This window comes from Muscardinus avellanarius (assembly GCF_963383645.1).
Source record: "Muscardinus avellanarius genome assembly, chromosome: 11".
NCBI lineage: Eukaryota > Metazoa > Chordata > Mammalia > Rodentia > Gliridae > Muscardinus > Muscardinus avellanarius.
In genome coordinates this window covers 51,006,323-51,031,851 of record NC_137797.1, presented here as the reverse complement: position 1 = coordinate 51,031,851, position 25,529 = coordinate 51,006,323, and the positions used below count along the sequence as shown (strand labels likewise).

The 25,529-nt window shown below is 34.2% G+C and overlaps 1 protein-coding gene across 5 annotated transcripts in view; it reads left to right on the top strand.

Annotated features, from left to right (window-relative positions):
• The window catches only part of CNOT2 (CCR4-NOT transcription complex subunit 2), a gene marked incomplete at its 5' end in the record, with an annotated part of 63,542 nt that extends 45,859 nt beyond the window's left edge, over positions 1-17,683 (top strand). For 4 of the 5 annotated variants that reach the window (XM_080705239.1, XM_080705238.1, XM_080705240.1 and 1 more), the window contains 8 exons: positions 1,561-1,685; positions 2,616-2,736; positions 2,833-2,989; positions 6,412-6,473; positions 6,563-6,612; positions 8,389-8,489; positions 10,034-10,178; positions 17,543-17,683. In XM_080705239.1, coding sequence (XP_080561365.1) covers positions 1,561-1,685; positions 2,616-2,736; positions 2,833-2,989; positions 6,412-6,473; positions 6,563-6,612; positions 8,389-8,489; positions 10,034-10,178; positions 17,543-17,629 — 848 coding nt within the window. In that variant the 3' untranslated portion in view covers positions 17,630-17,683. The remainder of the gene's footprint in view (positions 1-1,560; positions 1,686-2,615; positions 2,737-2,832; positions 2,990-6,411; positions 6,474-6,562; positions 6,613-8,388; positions 8,490-10,033; positions 10,179-17,542) is intronic. The other variant, XM_080705237.1, reaches the window with a different exon arrangement.
• Positions 17,684-25,529: the final 7,846 nt, after the last annotated feature.

Sequence of the window (25,529 nt, the reverse complement as noted above, 5' to 3'; positions counted from 1 at the left end):
GGTCTCTTCAGCCAGCAAGGCTGGCTCCGAACCAGCGCGATCCTCCTGTCTCCGCCTCCCAAACGCGAGGATTACAAGCATGCGCCACCACGCCTGGCCTAGTTTATGTAGAGTCTTGATCATCATGAATATCCTTTATCACCCTTTTTTTTTACTGTCACTAATAAATAAGAGATTTGGCCAATAAAGGGAGAACATAAGCAACAACATATAAGGTTTATTTTTCTTACCTTTTTGTATGTGGTACTGAAAATTAAACCCAGGATATTCTACTTCAAAGCTATACCCCCACTCTTAACTTTTTACCTTTTGTCTTGAAGCATGGTTTTGCTAGGTTGCTGAGAGTCTCCATATACTGCTGAGATTGGCCTTGAACTTTTGATCCTCCTGTCTCAGTATCACAAGTCATGAGAGTAGAGGCTTGCACCATCATGCCTGGCTATTATTTCCTTTTAGGAGGATTTCTTAAGTGACTATCAGAAGACAGTACACTTAGAGCAAGCAGTTCATCAATTAAAGTAGGACTAATATTTTTTCTGTAATCAAACAAGTAGGATTTCTATGCCTTTTAGAATATGAATATAAAATTTAAGGAAGGCAAAGTCTTATTTAAATCCTAGTTTCTAAAATAATGTTTCAAAAATAACAAAAAGTAATGTTTGGAAGTTGAGTACTCAGCTACTTGATTCTTGGTTCAGATTCTTTTTTCCCCATCCTTTTAATTATTCTTGCCACTTTGCTTGGAGCATCTCTAGTTTCTCCATATTGTTCCTGAATTATAGAGCCCTAAACTGAATATTGTTCTCCAATAAGGAGTAAGGGCCAGTAAGTAAGTAAGGGCCCAAGGCCAAGTCTAGTAGGATGATTTTCCAGTTCTTTCGTGGTTTACATCTTATAACATGGTGTCCAAGAAAATCTGAAATAATATGGAATTGCTTTATAATTGATTGCAATTTGCTCATTCTGTAAGTTGCTTTCAAGTAGAATACTGACTTTTTTTTTATTAATTTATTATTTTTAAGCCGGGTGTAGTGGCGCACACTTATAATCCCAGCGCTTGAGAGGCTGACAGGAGGATCGCACAAGTTCGGAGTCAGCCTCAGCTATTTAGTGAGGCTCTCAGCAACCTAGTGAGACCCTGTTTATAAACAAGATATAAAATAGGTCTGGTAGTGTAGCTCAGAGGTAGAATATTCACCCCTGGGTTTCATCCCCAGGACTGGGGGAAAAAAATGCTTTGTTGTTAGCCCGAATACTAAGTTTTTAAATTATGCTTTCAAAACGTAAAGAATAATAATAATAACAACAACAACTTTGTAATCCCAGTACTTGGAAGGCAGAGATTGGTGGATTCCAGATTCAAAGCTAGTCTCAGTAATTTAGTGATCCTGTTTGAAAATAAAATTGAAAAAGGGCGATAGCTCAGAGGTAGAATGCCTCTGGTTTTATTCCCCAGTGCCAAAATTTTTTTTTCTTAATATTATCATGAGGAAAATTTTAATCTAGAGTAAAATATCATAGATATCAATTGCAATTCTCTGGATTATTTTTATTACATAGTTGGAATGGTAACAAAACCAGCAAATGAGCAATCCCAGGACTTCTCAATACACAACGAAGATTTTCCAGCATTACCTGGTTCCAGCTATAAAGATCCAACATCAAGTAATGATGACAGTAAATCTGTAAGTAACTGAGAATTGTATATGTGAGTGCTGTAGTTTTCTTCCCTTCAGATTCCTCTTGTATTAACAGTTATTTACTAAATATTACAAAACTGTTTACCTTGAATATAATATTCTAACTTCTGAAGAATGTGGAAAAGCTTTATAACTTAGAAGATAGCCTATTTTTTTCCTATTTCATATAGGTTTGCAAATTTCTGTTGAACTTCTCAGAGTTAATTTAGACTTTTATTGTAGTCCCTGTCAGCTGGATCCCATGAAGTTTGATAATATAGCCTCCTAAGGAGCTGTGTTTTTCTTGAGTAAGTTTTCTCCTTGAAGAATCTTTATACACATTTTTTATACCTGTGTTGATTCAGCCAACTCAGCTTCTTTCTGACTTAACAAATGTATTTATTTCTTCCACATTTCACTGAAAACAGCTTTGTGTGTGTGTATGTGTGATGGGAGTTTGTTTATTAAAATAATAAAGAAGATTATTGGGTAAGAATTCAAATAAGTATGAATTTTAAAAATTCATGTTTCTAGCTTATCCTGGAAGTTGTTTTTGCGATATTTCGTTAATGTATTATATTTAATTCCTCTTTTAAATGAAACTACTGAAAAGTACAACTTTAAGTGTATTATAAAGAATAAAGCCCTATGTGCAAAAGAGAGAAATATTTTCTCTTTGACTTAACATCTGACATAAGTAAGAATATTTCCCCTAGATTTCTTGTCTATTAAATAAACAAATGTGGATGGTATTGGACTTATTTGTATACCATGGGACAATTATGGAAACAAAATTTTCATATAGCACTTGAAAAACAGGTAATAATTTACTATCAATTTAAATACATGAAAGAGAGAATAGCAAGGTATTATTATATAAACATGAATTTATGTACTTACACATGTTAATGTTGCATTTAATTTTTTTCATGCTAGAATTTGAATACATCTGGCAAGACAGCTTCAAGTACAGATGGACCCAAATTCCCTGGAGATAAAAGTTCAACAACACAAAATAATAATCAGCAGAAAAAAGGGATCCAGGTGTTACCTGATGGTGGGACTCTAAATATATAAAAAATATTATAAAATGCATTTTCTCTACTTTTTCTCAAAAATAAAAGTGACCATTTTTTTTTTTTTTTTAATTCAGGTCGGGTTACTAACATTCCTCAAGGAATGGTGACGGACCAATTTGGAATGATTGGCCTGTTAACATTTATCAGGGCAGCAGAAACAGACCCAGGAATGGTACATCTTGCTTTAGGAAGTGACTTAACAACATTAGGCCTCAATCTGAACTCTCCTGAGTAAGTTTTTGTCTTTTCTTCCATATTGATATATAGAACTAATAATATTTCATCTCAGACTTCTAGTTTTTAATCTCATGTCACCAAATTGTATTACCTGCTGACACTCATTGTTGCTTTTACCCATCTCATACTAGCCCCTGGATTGCTATTGTGCTGCAATATTGTAACTCTTACAAGTGGACTTTTTTTTTTTTTTTGGTACTGGGAATTGAATCCAGGGCATTCTACCTTTGAGCTACATTCCTAGCCCTATTTTATTTTATTTATTTATTTATTTTTGGAATGGTCTCGCTAGGTTGATGAATCGTGTCATTACTTGCTAAGGCTGTCCTCAAAACTACAGTCCTCCTTTCTAGGCCTCCCAGGTACTGGGATTACAGACATGCATCACTCTACCCCGCTGCCAATTTTAACATACACATATATCATCCTTTCAAAGTCTTAAAGTCTTGGCCTCTTGAATTTCTTCCCCCCACCCCAAATTTTTTCTTTTGTCATACTTCAACCACACCTGTAGTCATACTCTTGACCTTGGCATTTCTACTAACTGTAGTCTTTCCATATTTGAAGGCCATGTTTGCCATGCTTTCTGACCACTACTTTCTATTTTCTGTCTTTCTTAGACTAGGACTGCTGTGACTCCTTCAGTTATTTGACTCCATTGTGATCTTTAACTACTAATTCTTCTACCTGTCCACTGTTTCTCTTTCTTCTCCTTTGATAACTCCTTTGATAAATTTACTTCCTTCTCACCCATTAGATTCTATGATCGTCTTAATTGCTCATTTATATTTACTCTTGACTGTTTTGCTCCTCTCACTTTTTCTTACTTTCATGGTAAAAACTAAAAACCTTGGTTATATTTCATTCTGTTTCATTCCTGACCTTTGCTACTGCACTTGGCTAAAGAAAAATCTACACCGTCATTACCTGATCTTTTCTTTATATTCATGGCCAGAAACTTCAAAACTAGGTCCTTCATTTTGTCAGGAATTATCATACCTGGCATGACTAATTCATTCACTGTTTTGCTGTTATTTATTTATTTATTTATTTATTTATTTATTTATTTATTTTGGTGATATGGGGGATAGAACCCATGGTCATCTTGGGCAGTCTACCTCCAAGCAGCACCTCCAGCCCTATTTTTCATTCTTTAATTTGAAACAGGGTCTCACTGAATTCGAAAGGGCCTTACTAAGTAGTTAAGGCTGTCCACGAACCGTGATTCTCCTGTCTCAGCCTCCCAAATGCTGGGATTACAAGTGTGCACCACCATCCCTGGCTTTTTGTTTTCCAGTTCTAAATCTTCTACTCATCATTAATCTTTACTAAGAAAGATGGAAACATTCAGAAGAGAATATCAGCACAGTCCTACCACCAAATCTACTTACCTGTTACCATCTGCATCTACCTTATTCTTTTTCTTCTATCCTGTTGATCCATACTTTCTACTTAAAAGCTCTCTTAAAAGACACGTGTATGACTAACAATTATCGCTCTTTGTTGAATCATTTCCATCAGCCTAGAAATATGCTATTCTTCCTTTATCTTAAATCTCTTGATCCAACCTCCTCTGAGTTATTGCTTTATTTCCTTATTCACTTCTCAAAATAATCACCTGTTTCTCCAATTTATCTTCTCCAAATCTCTGCTGAACGTAATTTTAGTCAACATTTTGTCCCCACCAGTTCACTAAAATTATACTTATCTAGGTCACCAAATGACTTCCATCTTAGTACACTCAGTGGTCATTTCTAGGATTGCTTCCTCCTTGAATTTGAGGCACCTGATTTCACAAGTGATCCTTCTTGGTTTCCTTTGTCAGTACCTCCTCATCTTGACTTCTCTAATTAGTTCTCTGGCCTTGACCAATCTCCCAGATCCTAGACATATATTTTTATGTCAGACTTCTCTCCAGAACTTGAGATTTCTAGATAAAATTTTCATTTATATATCTCTCGAATGATCTTGCCCAAACCTACTGTATGTATGTATGTATGTATGTATATATATATATATATATATATATATATATAGCATCCCAATCTGTTTAACATCATCTTTAATTCTCTTTTATACCTCATATCTAGTCTTTTTCCAAAATAAAGAATTTTACCACCTTTTCACTACTATAAATTGCCACCACTTTGGTTTGAATGCTTGAATATACTTTACTTCATTAAACAGCAGGTATCCCTGGTTCTCCCTTTGCTCTCTCCAATATAGTTTTCTTCATGTAACAGCTAAGACAGAATCATCCTTTTTCTTTCCTCTCTTCCCTCCTTTCCCTTAATTTCCCTTCCCTTTCTTCCTTTTTTTCCCTTTTCTTTTATATGGTGTTGGGAGCTGAACCTAGGTACATTATACCTCCAAGCTGCATGCACCCGTCCTCTTTTTTTTTTTCTTTTTTTTTTTTTTTTAACAAGGTCTCTCTCTTAGGATGTTGAGGCTAGTTTCAAACCTGTGATCCTCCTTTCTCAGCCTCTCAAATACTGGGATTACAGGCATGTGCTACCACACCTTGCTAGAACAGTTCTTTTAGCTCTATGGGTCTTATGTGGTCATTGTGTCTCCCTAAACTCCACCTCAAACGTTTGTTCTTTTTTTTTTTTACTGTGTTCCAGCATCACTGTCCCTGCTGCACCTCACCTGTCAGTCATGTTTTTGCCTTAGTCAGTCTAGCCATTCCTTCTAACTAGAAGTCTTTTTACCAAATAATATGGTTATCTTCATATTCTTTCATCTTTATTAATTCTGACTTCCTCACTGAGATTTAAACTGACCACTGTATTTAATTATGCAACCAGTCTCCCCTCCTAGATCTTCTCTAAGATGGATTATGTAATTATATATTATGCTTAGTCACTTCTAATCCTCCATGCTCAACCAAAAATTAAGTTTCATTTTGTCAGCCATTTTTGTTTTATTTACTATGTATTCTGAGCACCTAGAACAGTGCCAGACATATAATAGACACTCAGTAAATATTTGCTGAATTTGAAATTTTGCTCCTAATAATTATTGATTTTTGGTGGGGGGGGATACATAAATAGGAATTTAACTTGGCCTTGTATTGATGAATTTAAAACATTCTTAGTTGAAGTCAAATAAAAATAAAAAGTTTCAGTTGTACACTTTGATATAATACTGTGTTATTTATATTGTATTGCAGGAATATTGAGGAAAGCAGTCTTATTGTGTTTTTAATATATACACACATACGTATGTGTGTTTGTATATCTGTGTATATAAAGTTTCATTTTTCTTTTGTGTAAATCATAGTAAACCCAAGAAAGGGAATTAGAAGTAAAGATGCTCATTTTACATTTGAAGTCTAAAGTTTGTTTCCTGGAATTAATTTAGAAATATATTTTCCTAGTTTGGACTTCAAAGTGTTTTTTTCCCCCCTTATTTAGAAATCTCTACCCCAAATTTGCATCACCCTGGGCATCTTCACCTTGTCGACCTCAAGACATAGGTAGGAGAATCTGTTTGTGTTCAGAACTTTTAAAAAGATATTTATAACTGAGAATCAGTTAATAAGGCTTTTTTCATTTTATTATCCAGACTTCCATGTTCCATCTGAGTACTTAACGAACATTCACATTAGGGATAAGGTGAGTGTAGTTTATTATTTTATTTAGTCAGCATGAATTTTATCTATTTTTCAGGTGCAAACTTTCAGGTTAGACAACATATATTTTTGAAATAATTAGCAGTGGTCTCAGGAAGGGTTGTGCTTTTTGTATGTCCATTCAGTTATATATAACGATTTTATTTCTGTTTTTGTTTATAATATTGATGATGTCCTGAGTTGTATGTAAAGTAAAACAACGTCAGGTAAAATATTACTTACAATAGAGAAAGGTACAACTGTGGCTACAATTGATGGGAATCGAATACTTGGAAAATTTTAAAGGTTCTTCTGATATTCTCATTTGATGCCATTACCTATGAGAAAGACTTTCCTTTATAAATACTATAGACACTGTGTTTTCAGGAGAGCAAGATATATCTTTTAAAACTGTTTATGACTTTGGCTATTTTTGCTATTTTTTCTTTTCTATCGTTTTAATTGCCAACAATTCTAGTTATCATGATTATAACTTTCATCTTTTTTAATCTAAAAAAAGAAATTGATAAACATTTTCTTAAAGTGAAAGAACTAAAATAGTTTATTTCCATTGGGAAAAATGCATAATAGTATCTAAATTTTGGTCTTGTGAAAAGATAGAATTTACGGGAAAACAGTTGTGCAGGCACACTCATACTCTTACATGACATCATTGTCATTTGTGTCCTACAGTTGTGTGGTCAGTGGATGTTGATATTACAGACAGGCAGATATAAAGGCATAATCATCTCATATGTGTCTTAATAACTGAGTGGATGGAAGGAAACAATTATTATTCAGAGTGCTGGTATTTTCCATTTGTGGATTGTGTGATTGTTAACATTACTGTTGAAGAGCTCCTTTGCTCCAGTTATCAAAATGTTTCAGAACCTTTTTTTTATGCCAGTTCAAGAAATACTGGAGAATTACTTACTTTGGCAACTGCCACCTGAATGAGGATAACATGAATGGGGAGTAAATTTGTGTCTAATACTAATAACCAGATAAACATTTAGATGATCAAATAAAAGAGACATATTTCTGTTTGGTTGCTTTTAAGGTTTATTTTAATGTGAGAGTTTAAGACTGTTAAACTCAGTTTATAGTTTGGTGGGTGGTTATTTTTTACCTATTGGAGGAAAATGTAAATTATCATCTTTCAGTCATCCATTTAAAACAGAGAGCCATCCTTATAATTTTGTTCTCATCATCTGTTATTTGCTAAAAACATAGCTGACTTGTGACTCCACTGTTGGGTATAGATTTGTTTAATACTTCTCATCAGCCTTCCATGTATCTGGCACTATACATGGTACTTTTATATGTCCTTACTCGTTTAATTTCATTTACTTTTTAAGTAAATCTCATAAGTGCCACAGTCCAGATTTTACAACTAATCTCATAAATAAATAAATAACTTGGGTATGGTTATATTAATAAGCAGTAAAACTAGGGATTGAATATAAGTACTAAATCTCTGTGTGCAGTGTTCTAGTGTTTCCACGCTGGATATTAATAAATCCTTGGATTTAGTTGATCACCATTTGGTTTTGCCTGGGAGTCTTACCTTTTACCCCCAATTAGTTTATAGAAATAGCAGAAATCATTGAATAGTGTCAAATAAGTAAACCATTTTAGAATTATAACTATCTGAGTAATGTAATAACAGTTGTCTGCTATAAAGTGAAAAGTTGGTGTTTATCTTTCCCTATTTCACTTTAGGGTTAGCAATTATATATTAGGGCTTTACATTTCAGAATAATTTGTTTTTCGTTTCTAGCTCGCTGCAATAAAACTTGGCCGATATGGAGAAGACCTTCTCTTTTATCTCTATTATATGAATGGAGGAGACGTATTACAACTTTTAGCTGCAGTAGAGCTGTATGTTGAAAGTATTTTAATCACTTTTTTATGATTGTCAACCTTGATTATGAAAACTGCTTTTAATGATTCCAAAGCTTTTTTAAGTGAAAAATTTTCTTCATCAAGAAATTTAAGTTATTTTTGCACTTAATAAAATTACTTTAGAGTGAAGCTCTATATTACATAGCTTCATAGCATAAAAAATTCATACCTAATAATGCCAAATTTGTAAAAAGACAAAATCAACTTAACCTATAGATTTGAATCAAATTTTTTAAATGTATGAATTATATGATTGTAGTTCTTCTTACTCCTTGTGGAACCACATATGTTAATGATTAGACACTGGATTTCATCATTTAAGAAACATTACTATATAGGCAGGGTACTACATACTTTTTATGTTTTTGAAGTGCTAATAAAATAAGGATTATATTTATTATTATAGTATTCCTAATAATGTTTTCACAAATGTACTTGGATTAGATACTTTAAAAATGTAAATTTACTCTGCTGCTTATGAATCATGTAACTTATTTCATTTGAGAGGACTTATTTCCTCTCATTTTTATAAAATGGGAATTGTCACTTGTTACTTTTAATTTATTCATAGGTAACTAAATTCGTTCATTTATTTGTAATTGTCAGTTGTCTTATATCTTATTTATGTCTAAAAACATTGTTTTGTTAGGAAAGCATTTATTTATGTGGAAATTTATATTTTGGAACATTTACCTTCTTTGGATATTACTCCCCCAGTTTATAAGTGGCATAAATCCTCCTTGGTTTATGCATGAATTCTAATACTATCCTCTTAGCTTTTGAGGGTTTAAGATCAAGAAAATTTTAGTAAAAAATAAAGCGATACATTCATTAAAAGTTTCAACATAGTTTTAAAATTATGTGAATGAAAAATAGGCAATTGAAATGTACTTTATATTTACTTTCTTTATCAAATAATACAAATAGTTGGGTGTTTTCATTAATAAACATCCCAATTTCTATTGAGTATCCAGAAGAAACACGAAAGTAATGAAGTTCTAGAGCATATTGAGTCTCTTTGTTCTGCCCAGGTTTTTAGCCTATTACTCATAAAACTTTTGAAATCTTATTTTTGTTTGGATAAAAAGATTTTTTAGAACTGGGCGTGGTGGTGCATGCTTGTAATCCCAGCATTCAGGAGGCTGAGACTGGAGGATTGCGGGTCATGGAAAGCCTTAATTACTTAGCAAGGCCCTTTGCAACTTAGTCAGACCGTATTTAAAAAATAAAAGGACTAAAAAATAGGGCTGGGGGTGTAGCCCCTGAGTTCTGTCCCCAGTACCAGGAAAAAAAAAAAAAAAAAAAACTTTCTTTAGTTAAATGAAGGTGTATGTATTATTGCTTTTTGGACAAATTAAAAATATTTTTCTATATTTTCATAGGGTTGGTTTTAATAGCAATAGTCAAGATTTTAAGAATCATCTATTTTATGTATAAATTTTTCTGAGAAAGTTTTGCAGAATGTATAAAATGAGCCACAGGAAAAAAAAATAATTATCTTTTTCTTCTAAAAATTGAAGTTTTAACCGTGATTGGAGATATCACAAAGAAGAACGAGTATGGATTACCAGGGCACCAGGCATGGAGCCAACAATGAAAACCAACACGTATGAGAGGGGAACGTATTACTTCTTTGACTGTCTTAACTGGAGGAAAGTAGCTAAGGTATTTTTTTTTTTTTACATATGCCAATGTATAAATCTAGACTTTTAAAAGAAATGTATTCTTTAACTTTATCGATATCAATACATCTATTTCAGTAATGTTCTAGACATTTGTCAAGCCTTTGTCTCTATTTCCTTGGCTTGATTTTACCTCTAAGAGAGTGTCCAAAAAGAGTTAATTTTGCTAATAGGAAATTAGTAAACTTAGAGATTTGTATACTGGATTGTAAAATAAAGATAACCTATTGTAGCCTCAGTCATATATTTTTATGTTATTGTTACTATAAACCAATGATGAGATTTTCCTAAAAGGAGTATATAAAAGGGTTTTTACTCTTATACTTATTTCAGGGAAGATATCTGAATTTTTATTTACGAGTCATTTAAGAAAATGACAAGCATTAGCTGTTATTATGTTAAATACTGAGGAAAATGGGCTTTGGGCAAAAGTTGATTTTTTTGTTTTATATTGGTTTTGCAATTTAGCCTCACAAAAACAATTCTCTAACTGTCCCATATCCAGTGTCCATTTTTCAGTGTGTATTTCACATGTGCAGTTAGTACATTGTGTGTCAATAGTCTATCTAGTAGAGAATATAGCCCATATTATCTGATTTCATGCAGATTATGTAGTTCTCAATACATTTCTCATTGATTCTTAGGATTGTAAACTCAGAAATTAGTTTTATTTAAATAAATTTAGACAAAAAGTATCTCTGACAATTAGTTATTTTGGTAGTATTTTAGTTACTGATTGGGGCATTGTTTGAATCAGATTTACTAAAATGGTAAAAAGGTTACATTTTAAGAAGACAATGTAAAAGGCTTATCAGATATATCACAAAAATGTTTCACACCACACATACACACACACACACACACACACACACACACACACACACACACACACTAGAAGAGATACTGTATATTTTACCTACTTTTTAAAAAGTATTTAGCAAAAAGTCATAGCCTTTGTGTCAGGGATTTGAATTTAACTCCCAGTTATGATTTGATTTTGTGCAGGTTTCTTTTCCATGCCTTTCCCCGTCTTTTTTAGGTAGATGATATTTTCCTCTAAGTTATGAAGATTAAATGATACTATAATCACCTGGACATGCATGCACACATATCTTGGGTATAGTGCTTGGCACATTTTGGGTATTTGATATATGTTGGTAGTTTGGGTGCTACTGTTTTGGGTTTTTTTTTTTAATGGTACTGGGGATGACCCTTCTACCTTCAGGCTACACTCCTAGACCTATTTTATATTTTAATTTGGAAATAGGGTCTCTAAAGCCAGTGCATCTGGCTTCGAACCTGCGCGATCCTTCTGTCTCCGCCTCCCAAGTGCGGGGATTACAAGCGTGCACCACCATGCCCAGTGTGCTACTGTTATTACCATCATTTTTTAGTTTACTATTCCAAATGTGGGGAAATTTGTTGGTAAGTCATTGGTTCTCAGACTTAAGCTTATATCAGAATTACTTGGAGGACTTGTATGGCCTAGCAAGAACTTGTAAGTCCTAGTAAGGACTTGCTAGGCCATACCTTCACTGTTCTAATCTGGTAAATCTATGGGTTGTGCTAGAGAATTTGCATTTCAAACTAACATCCAAGTTAGGCCAGAAATGATGCAGATTCTATACAGAGCCATACTTAAATGTCTTTGGAAGGGGAAAAAATTCTGTTGATAAATAACAAGTTTTCTTTATTCAGTTTGAAGCTTTTTGCTTAATATCATTGTAAACTCCCAATTTTTTTTTCTCCCCCCCCCCCCCCCGCCCCCGTGGTACTGGGGTTCCTGGAAGCCCTTCTACCTCCGGGCTACACTCCCAGACCTATTCTATACTTTTTAATCTTTGGAAACAGGTTCTCTTAAGCCAGCGCAGCTGGCTTCGAGCCTGCATGATCCTCCTGTCTCTGCCTCCCAAGCGCATTCACCACACACAGCATAAAACTCCTATATATACAAAACAGGAATGAACACTTGCAGTAAACAGCTATATAATTGTAGTTAAATTGTGATTAGACATATGTATGAGGAAATCAACTTATATGAGAAAATCAGTTTTCTATAATTAAGTTCTCCCCATAAATTAAATATTCAGGAACAACTTAAACATTAGTATAAGACCTTCTTACTTTCCCACAAAAGCAGTTTCTCATTCAGATAAATGTTATTTTAAATAAAATTATCTAACATATATATTAATATATTAAGTTAATATATGGTACTTATCTGTGCAATAGTTCTGTCCAATTTTATCTGATTTTATATAGTTAAGCTTTTGTACTTTTTAAAGTTTTAGCCATGAAATGGGAAAATAAAATTTGAGAAATAATATAATTAACTTACTAACAATTGCTAGCCACTTAGATTGATACTCTTAAATTATTTTTATAGTGATAGAATTAACGAGCAACTCACTTATTGAACTTATTTATTGAAGTAAGACTTTATGAGCCAGGCATGGTGACACACACTTGTAATTCCCATGCTTAGGATGCTGAGACAGAAGGATCACACAGGTTCGAAGCCAGCCTCAGCTACTTAGTGAGGTTCTCAGCAACTTAGTGAGACCCTGTTTCCAAATAAAGTATAAAATAGGTCTGGGAGTGTAGCCTGGAGTTAGAAAGGGCCGTGGGTTCTACCCTTACCACAAAAAAGAATAAGTAAAACTTTATGAACTTCAAACTTTAAATGGTATTATATTTTTCACAAAGTTTAATTTTTTTAAGGATGTATTCTACTCAGTACATTTATTAACCGACTATAAAACTGTACAGAATTCATTAGTATGTCTCAAGTTAACTTCAGTGTCACTCATCTGCATAGTGGGTGGAGTTTAATGTTCACTGGTAAAGAAACATTAAATAGCTTTACTCAATTGTAAGAAGCCTGCTGTTTGAATTTGTATTATAACTAATAGCTTGATCTCATACTATCATTGTGAGGTATTGAACAAATCTATAGCATAATTTTTAGTCTTTGTTCACAATACCTTGTATGAGCTACCCCCCCCCTTTTCAAATCACTTAACTCTTTTCAGACAATCATACATAATATTAAGTAAGGGATTAAATTGTTTAAAACAGAAATATTTATTTTCTAAGACTTTTATAACTCCCAAGTTCTAGGGTCTACTCCATTATTTACAGAATTACGTGTAAATCATCTTATGTATATAAAAGTTTTGACATTGCATTTGCTTATTCATTTTATTCATTTTAGATAACCTTAACTTTTTTTTTTTTTTTTTTTTTTTTTTTTTTTTTGGTGGTACTGGGGTTCCTGGAAGCCCTTCTACCTCCGGGCTACACTCCTAGACCTATTTTATATTTTTGAAACAGGGTCTCTTACGCCAGCGCGGCTGGCTTCGAACCTGCTCAATCCTCCTGTCTCCGCCTCCCAAGCGCGGGGATTACAAGCGTGCGCCACCACGCCCGGCGTTAACCTTAACTTTTTAGTATGCCATGTTGTTGTATGTAATTTTGCTAGAGATACTCCTATTTATTAATTTAGAATTTGTGATAATCCATATAGCAAATGTAATTTTGAGGAGTAAAATTGTTAAAATAATTTCTTCCACAGTGAATTTTGAGATGATGGAGGCTTCCCCATTATCAATAGTTTATTCAAATTAAAGACTTGTTTGTGTGTGGGGGTGGGTGTGTGTGTGTGTGTGTGTGGTATTGGGGTTCCTGGAAGCCCTTCTACCTCCGGGCTACACTCCCAAACCTATTTTATATTTTTATTTGGAAACAGGGTCTCTTAAGCCAGCACAGCTGGCTTCAAACCTGCTTGATCCTCCTGTCTCCGCCTCCCAAGCATGGGGATTACAAGCATGCATGTGGCCACCACACCCGGCCAAATTAAATACTTTAAAAATGCGAATTTTTTAGTCTCAGTTCACTTTGTAGATCTAATACAATTTGTAATGCTTAGGATTTTCTTTTTTAATGCGGTACTAGGGATTGAGCCCAGGGGCATTCTACCTCCCGAGTTGCACCCCCATCACTCTTTTATTCTTTATTTTGAAACAGGGTCTCACTAAGTTGCAGAAGGCCTCACCAAGTAGCTGAGGGTGGCTGCAAACCTTCGATCCTCCTGTGTCAGCCTCCCAAGATTACAAGTGTGCCCCACCAGGCCAGGCTATGCTAGTAGTTTTTATGTCACCACTTTACATATGATTTTTTGGTTAATTTTGCGTGTATATATTAGTACATCTTTATATTTTAGTAATATATGCTTTTCTTCAAAAATGTAGTTCCTAGACAGGAGGATCATGGTTCACAAACAGACTCAGCTACTACTTAGGCCCTTTGCAACTCAGTGACACCATGTTTCAAAATAAAGAATAAAATATTGGGCTGAGGGTGTAGCTTGGAGGTAGAATGCCCCTAGGTTTCATTCCCAGTACCACCAATATATATATATATATAATTTATTTATTTATTTATTTATATTTATAAAATTTAAATTAATATGGGTTTATTGTACTTAAGAGAAAGCTATTTTTTAGAAATTCCAAAAAGCATTTCTGCAATTTTTTTTATATTATTAGATCAGTGATGGTATTACTTTTGTAATAATAATTTATTTTTTCATATGAATCCAGTGATTTCAGTTTGGCTTGAATTAAACAAGTAACCTTTTGTGAATACATAACCTAATTTTATTAATAGAAAAACTGAGTCACTAAAAGTTGTTTAAAAAGTATTCTGTTCCTGAGCTGGGTGTGGTGGCACATGTTTGTAATCCCAGCATTCGGGAGGCTGAGACCAGAGGATCACAGTTCGCGGACAGCCTCAGCTACTTAGTGAGTCCCTTTGCAACTTAGTGAGACCCTGTTTCAAAATAAAGAATAAAGCTGGGTGTGATGGCACATGCTTGTAATCCCAGTGCTTGGGAGGCGGAGACAGGAGGATTGCGCAGGTTCTAAGCCAGACACGCGTCTTAAAGAGGCCCTGTTTCCAAAAATTAAAAAAAAAAGTATAAAATAGGTCTGGGAATGTAGCCCAAAGGTAGAAGGGTTTCCAGGAACCCCAGTACCACCAAAAAGAAAAAAAGAGAAGGAAGGAAGGAAGGAAGGAAGGAAGGAAGGGAGGGAGGGAGGGAGGGAGGGGGGGGAGGGCAGGGGCTGTAGCTCAGATGTTGAATGCCCTGCCTGGGTTTCATCCCCATACCTGCAAAAAAAAAAAAAAAAAAAAGTATTCTGTTCCTAAAATAAAGGAAGAAAGCTTGTTTTTATTAGCTTGTTAGATGTTAATTAAATTTCTGCTAGTAATCTAGCACAATCCCAAATATTAGATAGTGGTATACAAAACAGACACTTTTTGCTCCTGTATAACTTTCAAGGATGTGCATGTACATGATTATATGTGCATATAAAACATAAACTTTATTTGTAAAATAGATCTTATCAGTAATCAAGTTACATAAAGGTAGGGAACCAAGATGGACCAGTGTATTGTAGTGTATTTTAAGAGAGATAAAAATACAGACACTGGGCATGGTGGTACATAACTATAATCCCAGTACTTGGGAGGCTGAGACAGGAGGATCTCAGGTTGGAAACCAGCCTCAGCAACTTAGTGAGACATCTTTCAAAATTAAAATAAAAAAGGACTCTAGGTATAGGATAGAGGAAAAATGCACTCTAGGTTTAAATTGATCTTTTTTAGTATTTAGAGAAAAATCTATACATTGATAAATACTGACTTATAAGATACTTACTTTTCCAATTTGGATATTCAGCTCCAGCCAAAAAATAAAGTTGGTTTTAATTCCTAGACAAGGGTTGGGAAGGGCAAGAAGCAGCTACACGATTCATTTGGGGAGATACCCTGGTTGTTGAGCTGATTCTGGTATTAGTTTTTACTGGTAAGGTTAAAACCCTTTTTAAATGTTAGTCATTGTAATGTACCTTTTTTATAAACATTTCATGGGACTTAAATTTTCACTATTGTTAAAAACAATATGTTACATTAGAAAGATACATGCTTTTGTATCACATGGGTCTGGATCTTCATCCAGATTGTGGAACATGGATAAGTTACTTGTGAGCCTCATTTCCTCTGGTGCAAGATGAAAATAATACCACTCACAGTTAATCTCTCGTTTGGGCACACTTTTAGTAAATTATACCTGATATGTCTGTCATTGTTAATGTAATATTCTTTAGTTTTAAGTACTTTATTTGTATCTGAAAGTTTGATCATTGTGACCTAGGTTTTCATTTTAATTTATAATGGAAATTTTCATTTATTTTAATAATGAATACATCTATTATAAAATCAGTTCAAAGCCAAATATAGGTAAAGTATGTTGACCCATGGTTGCTAATGTTTTTTGGTTTAATCATCAATACATAATGCGTATTGAAGTAGATAATTCTTTAAGTGAAATCATTCGGTGACAGTTTGTGCTAATTCAGTTTATACAGTTTGTAATTTAGAATATCTAATTTTTGTGATTATAGAAGTACTTTGGGTTTTTTATTCTGGAGATTGAACCTCGGGTGCTTTACCCCACTGTTCTACTTCCCCAGTCCTTTTTATTTTTTATTTTAAGATGGTCTAAGTTGCCCAGGCTGGACTAGGACTTTGTGATCCTTCTGCCTGAGTCTCCCAAGTAGCTGGTATATAGATGTGTAACACAGATCTCAGCCTCTACATCTCTTTTTTTAAACTTGGGAGGAAAGTATTATGGAAAAATTACCATCTTTAGATATTAAACACATGGAGTTTATATAGTATTTGGAAAGTTTTATTTAAATAAATAGCCTTGTTAATCTTCATATATACCTGTAGCAAAAATACTATTAATTTTTAGGGGCAGTTGAATTATCTTTAAATCAGGGTTTTGAGTTTGCAAAATGGGAATTTCTGGAAGTGTGTCTTATTGTTTTCCTTAGATTTTAATGATGTTAGAATAAGTGGTTTTTAAGGAAAAATAAATGTGATAAGGACAAATTTGAAAATTCCTAATATAAACTTTTTCATGAACCAAAAGTTAAATTTTAGTTTTCCATACTTTGTTGGGGGTTTTATTTTAAATGCCTTATAATTTTGGTGTTGTATGTTAGCTATATAGTAGTTTTCCCTTTTATTTTTAAGTTAAAAAGGGGAAATATTTCGCTAAATAAATGTTCATAAGTCTCTTGATTTGCAAACAAAGTCTGCATTTTTTTCAAGCTGTGTTGTACTTAGAGGGAGAAATTTTATCAGTTACTGTGTTCATTTTTATATGCATTTTAATTGTTCATATAGCAAAATATATTTTGACAAAATTGAAATAAAAAAGAGATGAAATCATGTAAGTTCCTGATTTTTTATTTCCTTTTTTTTTTTTTTTTTTGGTAGGAGTTCCATCTGGAATATGACAAATTAGAAGAACGGCCTCACCTGCCATCCACCTTCAACTACAACCCTGCTCAGCAAGCCTTCTAAAAAGACTTCCCTTTTCTTGGGGTATGGCTGTCTCAGCACAATACTCAACATAACTGCAGAACTGATGTGGCTCAGGCACCCTGGTTTTAATTCCTTGAGGATCTGGCAATTGGCTTACGCAAAGGGTCACCATTTGAGGTCCTGCCTTACTAATTATGTGCTGCCCAACAACTAAATTTGTAATTTGTTTTTCTCTAGTTTGAGCAGGGTCTGAATTTCTCATTTATTTTCTTTTTTGCCAGCAGACAGACTTGGGTCTGTAAAGACAAGCAAGTACACTGACAGAAGTTTACCATTTAGTTTCTTAAATGTAAAAAACAACAACAACAAAAAAAAACCCACAAACAATTCAACCAAATTAGACCACAAAATTTGCATTGTTCATTGTAGCACTATTGGTAATAAAATAACAAATGTTTGTGCATTTTTATGTGAAGATCCTTCTCGTATTTCATTTGGAAAGATGAGCAAGGTCTGCTTCCTTCATTTTACTTCCCCTTCTGTTTTTGAAAGGCAGTTTCGCCAAGCTTAATGCAAGAATATCTGACTGTTTAGAAGAACGATATTGCCACAATCTCTGGATATTCTCCAGGGTTGTGTTATTACTGAGCTTCATCTTTCCAGAATGAGCAAAACACTGTCCAGTCTTTGTTACGATTTTGTAATAAATGTGTACATTTTTTTTAAATTTTTGGACATCACATGAATAAAGGTATGTATGTACGAATGTGTATATATTATATATATGACATCTATTTTGGAAAATGTTTGCCCTGCTGTACCTCATTTTTAGGAGGTGTGCATGGACGCAATATATGAAAATGGGACATTCTGGAACTGCTGGTCAGGGGACTTTGTCGCCCTGTGCACTAAGGGCCAGATTTTCAGCAGCCAAGGACATCCATACCCAAGTGAATGTGATGGGACTTGAAGAAGTGAACTGAGACAATTCACTCTGGCTGTTTGAACAGCAGCGTTTCATAGGAAGAGAATAAAGATCAATCTTGTATTTTCTGACCACATAAAGGCTTCTTCTCTTTGTAATAAAGTAGAAAAGCTCTCCTCACTGTAGTGTTGACTTTGATTTGAAATTGTGAAATTATTTCTTCAACATGAAAAATGGAAGGAAAATTTTACAGATCTGAATGGTGTGACTAAAATTAAAGTGTCTTTTTTTCAGGACAAATAATTTAGTGGAACCTTCATGAACCATTTTGCTTGTAGGTTAAAAATGTAGACATTCTAAATATTAACCAAAGAAAGCTTTTTAAAAATAACTTGTGGCAGCATTAAGAATAAAACACTTGGAACATCCTTGGGGCCCAATCAGAATATTTCTCTTCTGTGGGAAATTCATGAGGAATTCCTTGATAAACCTCTGAAATTTGTCTCTATGAAGTAATACACAAATTAAGGTAAGCCAAAAAGTGAAATGGGGTAGACTTTACCTTCAGTTTGGTGGCCTGAATATTTTATATTTACAGGTTGATGGATTCTTTTCTCATTTAAATACAAATATTATATATAAAAATGTCTGAAGACTGAAGCTACCAAAGCAGAACTAGATGTAGTAGAAAAAAGGCAGTTTTGATTTTTAAAATTTTAGTTTTTAACATATTTTTCTATAAGAGTGGAAGTTTGTTGACATTTACCAAATCATGTTTAAAAATTAAACATGACATAGCTGTGTTTGTGAATCAGGAATATAAAATTACTTAGAATTTATTTTTTTCTGTGTATTTTGAGTTATTAAAAACTGACAAAAATATGAAGTTTTTTTTAACCTTTTAAGAATTAAACCAAAGCATCTCAGCAGGAAAGATGACACGTAATTATAGTTCAAACCATTTTGCAAAAAAATCAGAACACTACCATATTTTACTTAAGCCAGAGTCAAATCCTCTAAATCAATTTCTTAAAAATTACGTCTTTTTACAGTAATTTGCTTTCTAAAATGAATGTAATTTCCCTACAAAAGAAAAAAGGGGATCTTTATTCTGAATGCAAACAATATAAAGTGTCAGCTAAAACATTATGATTGGTACTATATAAGTGACTCAGAAAAACAAGATGATATATCAGGTAATTTCTTGTGTTCTAATTTTTTTTTTCTTTTTAACTGCCATGGACATAAATTTCAGTTGCACACTTTCCAATATTCTGAGTTCTTTTTATCCTAAATCATAAAATTAGGAAACCTATATATTACCAACTTTTATAACTTTTTGATATCTGAAATTACCTCTTCAAGTAGAAATTTTAAAATTCTATTTGAGATTTTTAAAATGCTACATTAAACTGTTTAATAAAACACTTAAATTTCTTGATTTTATAACATGTTTATGTACAAAGGTTGTACATTTACATCATGTAAGGATGTTGGCCTAAAGTAGTTATTTTTACATTTTCTTAGTAAAATATATGTAAATACTGTTAAATAAATTTTGAGGTCACACTATAATTGGCTTTGTGGAAACTAAAGCTATTTAGTTGCAAAAGGAAGTCCTTTAATCCGTTTGGTTGTGAACATCTGTGCTTGAGGCGATATTATAACTTATATGATAAAATTTCATTTCCAGAGGCTTTTTACTACATAAAAGTTTTTCTTGTATATAATAAATTTTAAATAAGAACTGAAAGTTTAAGTTTTTACAGCATATACAAAGCTGATCATTTAGCTGGTCTTTTTTTTGCCACTGAAATTGGGATATAGCAGGTGCTTGATAAATACTTGTTGATTGGTATAATTTGATACTCAATTTGAAAATAAAACATACAAACTAAAGTATTGGACTTTGAAATAAGTTACTACTTTTGCTATAATCTCATTTCCCCAGTCATTTTAAACACTTTCAAAAATTTAAAATTTTGCCCTTCATCCTAAAATTGATCCTCCCTCTAAATTCTCTTTGATTCACAATCCATAGGCTTTTCCTTCTGTTAATATTCATTACTCATAAAGTATGTGGCATTAGCACGGCACTGGAGGATTCACTAATTTCATTAGCATTAGCTAAAAACATAAATGAATGTGTGAAAACAGAGGATGTCTGTATTAAATGTTCTCTTAAACTTGGTTTGTTTGTAGAGAAGACTTAGACATCTGTATCTGCTCAATTCCGTTAAGATGGTGGGGAGGGGTGGAACTGTAGCTCAGGTGTAAAGCCCTGTCAGCATGTGTGAGTCCCTTGTGTTATATCACCAGCACTGGGGAGAGAGGGGACTGTGGCAAATGAAGACTAACCAGCCATTGTAAAGGTAGATCCTAATGCCATGTCACAAGTCTCTCCTTGCCACAGGCAGTACTAGTGAATTCGATGACAGGTCTGAAATGAACTAAATGAACACATTGATAGTCAGAATTGGGATCTAAGTCTAACCTAGTAGTTTGGTTTGTTGACATCAAATCGAGTAATTATTTGAAGCAGAGCCAACTGTGATGGTGCATACCTGGATGCTAGTACTTGGGAGGCTGAGACAGGAGTATCAACTTTGAGGCCACCCTAAGCAACTTAGTAAGACTCTGTTTTGAACTTTAATGGTTGTAATAATAGTAAGAGCTAGGGATGCCATTTAGTAGTAGCCCCTGGATCCAATCCCTAGTATGATACTCACATGAAAGAAATATATTGTATCAGGATAATTATTTAGTTTTGTAGTTTGGAAGGTAAAAGAATCAAGTATGGTAGAATCAAAATAATGATTCTGTTGCCAAAAATAACTAGTATAATGTACTCTTAAGTTACATTTTAAAAAGTGTGCTGGAACAATATACAAATAATTTATGTGTGTGTGGGGGGGTGGGTCTGGGGATGGAACCCAAGGCCGTTTGACCTTGGAGCTACACACCCTGGCCTGTTTTTTTATTCTTTATTTTGAAACAGGGTCTCACTAAGTTGTGGAGGCCCTCAGTAGCTGAGGCTGTCCGTGAACCGTGATTCTCCAGTCTCAGCCTCCCAAATGCTGGGATTACAAGTGCGCATCACCACACCCGGCCCAAGATGGGAATCTTGCTGTCACCACACATCTCATATGTCAGGTCTAGCTTGGATGCTGTATTTTAGGTGATGCCATGTCAGCCAAGGCAGAAGAAGAGGTGGTTGTGACATGCTTTGTAGCTTCCAAGCAAAATCTTGAGGTTTTTTTTTTTCTTGCATACATTCCTGTGTCCCATCCAAAGAACATGTCATGAGGTAGGTTTTAGTATCTTCATTTTGCAGTAATTTTAAAATGTCATCCACTAAACAGGTTAGCAGTGGAGAATAACTTTGGAAAAATGGTATTTGTTTCCAAATTCCAAATTTAGAAGCTATCAATGAAATGTTAGTTTATTTGTATGATGGAGGAGTAGAATAAAGACCAGTAAGAAAGACTCCAATGCAATATTAAAAAGCAACTTATTTTTTTTGTTTTGCGGTGTTCGGGGTCAAACCAAGGGACCTCATGCATGCTTGGCAAACCCTCTGCTACTGGACTGTATCTCTAGTCCCATGATGAAGATTTTGATATTAGTTGATTTGTATGGCTTTAAATTCAACCTTGTACAGCAAAAAGACTGGCTGGACAGTTCCCAGCATAAGGTAAGGAGTTGGACTGAATGGTTTTCTTTCTCTGGTACAGAAATGTTAGAGCAAGCAAGACAATTCACGTATTTCAGCAAATCTAATTGCCAACAATCAAAAAGTACACTGTTTTATATGTAACTACAGAAAAAGTAGCTCAGTTAAATTTAGATAAACCGCCAATTGCACAATGGATCCCAGCAAAAACATGAAGAGAATCTGCAGTTTAGAGCTGGTTCAGATATAGAGAGCATGGAGAAGACAAAGGACAATGGTAACTATCTTCTGATATAGGAGGAACTTTAAAAGGCAAGTCTAAAGATAAAAGGTGTACATTGAGTCTGTGGTTTTATATGAGGGCTCTGTCCTTAGGTACTAGTAAGAATTCTGCCAGCAAAATTGCAGCAGAAACTGGACCACAATCAGAATTTTCAGTGACAAGACTCTCTGAGTAAAGAATTGGGCATGCTAACTTCCTGGCTTCTTTTTAGATGCATAAGATGTTATTTTCTTGATCTGAAGTTGAGGACTAGGGATTGAAAAGTGTTCTACCACTGAGCTATCTCTCTTCCCTTTTTGGTTTTGAGCCAAGGTCTGAATTGTCCACAGTAGCCTCCAACTTGCAGTCCTCCTGCCTCAGCCTCCTGTGTAGCTGTGCACGACCCAGCTCTAAAAGTATACTTTTTAGCCAGGTCTGGTGGCACATGCTTGTAATCCCAGTTCTTGGGAGGCTGAAACTGGAGGATCACAGGTTCCCAGACAGCCTCAGCTACTTAGTGAAGCCCTCCCCAACTTAGTGAGACCCTGTTTCAAAATAAAGGATAAAAAATAGGGCTGGAAATGTAGCTCGGAGGTAGAATGCCCCTGGGTTCCATCCCTGGTAACACAAAAAAGTATATACTTTTATATACACATGCTATTCTGTGAGTCATTGATAGGTTTGCTTAAAACTACTGCTATGGTTTTGGGAAGAAAATTAAATTTAAAACTTACAAAAAGTAAGGTCGGGCGTGGTTGTACACACTTATAATCCCAGCACTTGGGAGGCTGAAACAGGAGGATCGCACAGGTTCGAAGCCAGCCTCAGCTACTTAGGCTCTCAGCAACTTAGTGAGACCGTTTCCAAGTAAATTATAAAATAGGTCTGGGGATGTACCCCAGAGGTAGAAAGCCCCTGGGTTCCATCTCATTACACACACACACACACACACACACACACACACACACACACTACAAAAGGCTGCTTTATTCAACTTAACCTATTTTGCTTTCCCTTTACATTGGTAATAGGAACATAAAACATCAAAAAAGCACAAAAATACTAAATATGTATACATGTGTTCACCAGGTTTACTTATTTTAGTTCTGCATTCAAAGAAAAGTTTGTTAAGTTGGAGGTAAATGTGTAGCTTGAAACATTGCATAGTATACAATCTTTTTCTGTTCCAATAGTGGTCATGTAAGCTAGATTGAACAATACCCCTGTTACTTAAACAGAAGACTGATCTTTAAATATGTATAAAAGGCTCAATTTGGGTTGAGATAACTATAGGAGCTCACCAAAGTTATCCTCTAGTTACATAATACTCAAACTAGTGTGCCTGAGGGTCACCTGGGGAGAGTGTTAATGTCTATTTTAGGCCCCAACTTCAAACGTGATTTTCGAATATTTGGGGGAAAAGCCAAGGACATGGAGTTAAGAAAAAACCACAAATTATTTCTGAAGTTATTGAACTACCAGTCACACTTAAAATATTCTTTGCCTGCCAGGCATGGTGGCACACGCTTGTAATCCCCGCACTTAGGAGGTGGAGACAGGAGGAACACAGGTTTGAGGCCAGCCGCGCTGGTTTAAGAGACCCTGTTTACAAATAAAAAATATAAAATAGGTATGAGAGTGTATCCTGGAGGGAGAAGGGTATCCAGGAACCCCAGTACCACCAAAAATAAAAAAATAAATTATATATATACTTTGCCTACTCTCCCAAGCACTAACTAGAGTAAAATCTTAGGTTTCTTGTTAAATCTCACGAAGTTAACCTTGGGATAATTCCTGTGCATTGGGGACACATTGCTTTTTCCTAGAACATTAACATTTAATGTTCTAAATCAACGACTTATTATAGTAATGTTTACAGTAATAATTACTGTAATGTTATTACAGTACAGGAGGAAAGGTAACTCCATTCCCAAGTATAAAGCAGCAAGGATGCCTGACCTCAGTTATATCTCTAGGAATATTTTTCTAGATATTAGATTTTCACTTCAGTTTGTAAGCAAGAAAACTGCTAATGGCAGTTGCATGCATTAGCTATATATTAATTAACTGAAAGTTTTTAGGATACAGTTTAGTCCTGTATGTATTATGATACGATGACTTAGTGTTTTTCTTTTTTTCTTTTTTCTTTCTTTTTTTTTTTTTTTTTTTTTGGTGGTACTAGGGTTGGAACCCAGAAGCTTTCTACCTCTGGACTATACTCCCAGACCTATTTTATACTTTATTTGGAAACAGGGTCTCACTAAGTTGGACTTAGCAGTATTTTAAAGCTATGTATTTCCTTAGGATAGAACTCAGTATTTATAGGGCTCTGTAAAAATATAATAATTTTATATCAGTTTATGTCATTAAATTTACAAGGGTCAAAATTGTCATAATTCTTACTAGAAATCCAAATTACATAAGTAGTATATGATCACCAATTAACATTAGCTAAGAAGTTACTTCTATACAGCAAAACGAATTTTTCATTCTTCATAAGATTTTTACCTCCAAGACCTGATAGGCACTTGGTATACCACAAATATATTTTGACATCTTGATAGGGTGAAATAAGTGCGGAGTTAGTTGGTGGCACATGCTTGTAATCTTAGTACTTGGGAGGATGAGACAGAACGAATGCAGGTTTGAGAACAGTTTCATTAATTTACTGAGGCTTTCAGCAACTTAGTAAGACCCTGTTTCAAAATAAATCAGTCTGGTGATATAGCTAGGAGGTAGGTAGAATGCCTCTGGGTTCATTTCCCAGTAACCCAGAAAAAAGATAAACTAAGGTTGGCTTTACTTAAGCCGAAAATGTTAGTTCCTTTAAACAACAGTTGAGAGTACTAACGAAAACAAAATGAATTCTTCAGTATGAATCAGAGCTAGTTTCTAATTTGCATAAACATTTCATGAAATGTAATGTTTTGGTAATTTGCATTTGTTTTTGGCCTACATACCATTTTGACTACATATTTAATTTTTAAAACTTATAATAAAGGACTTTTTCCACCAGGACAGTCTTTTCTCTAGTGTATATTAAAGGTGATTTTGATTGAAAACACGTAAGAGTTTTTTA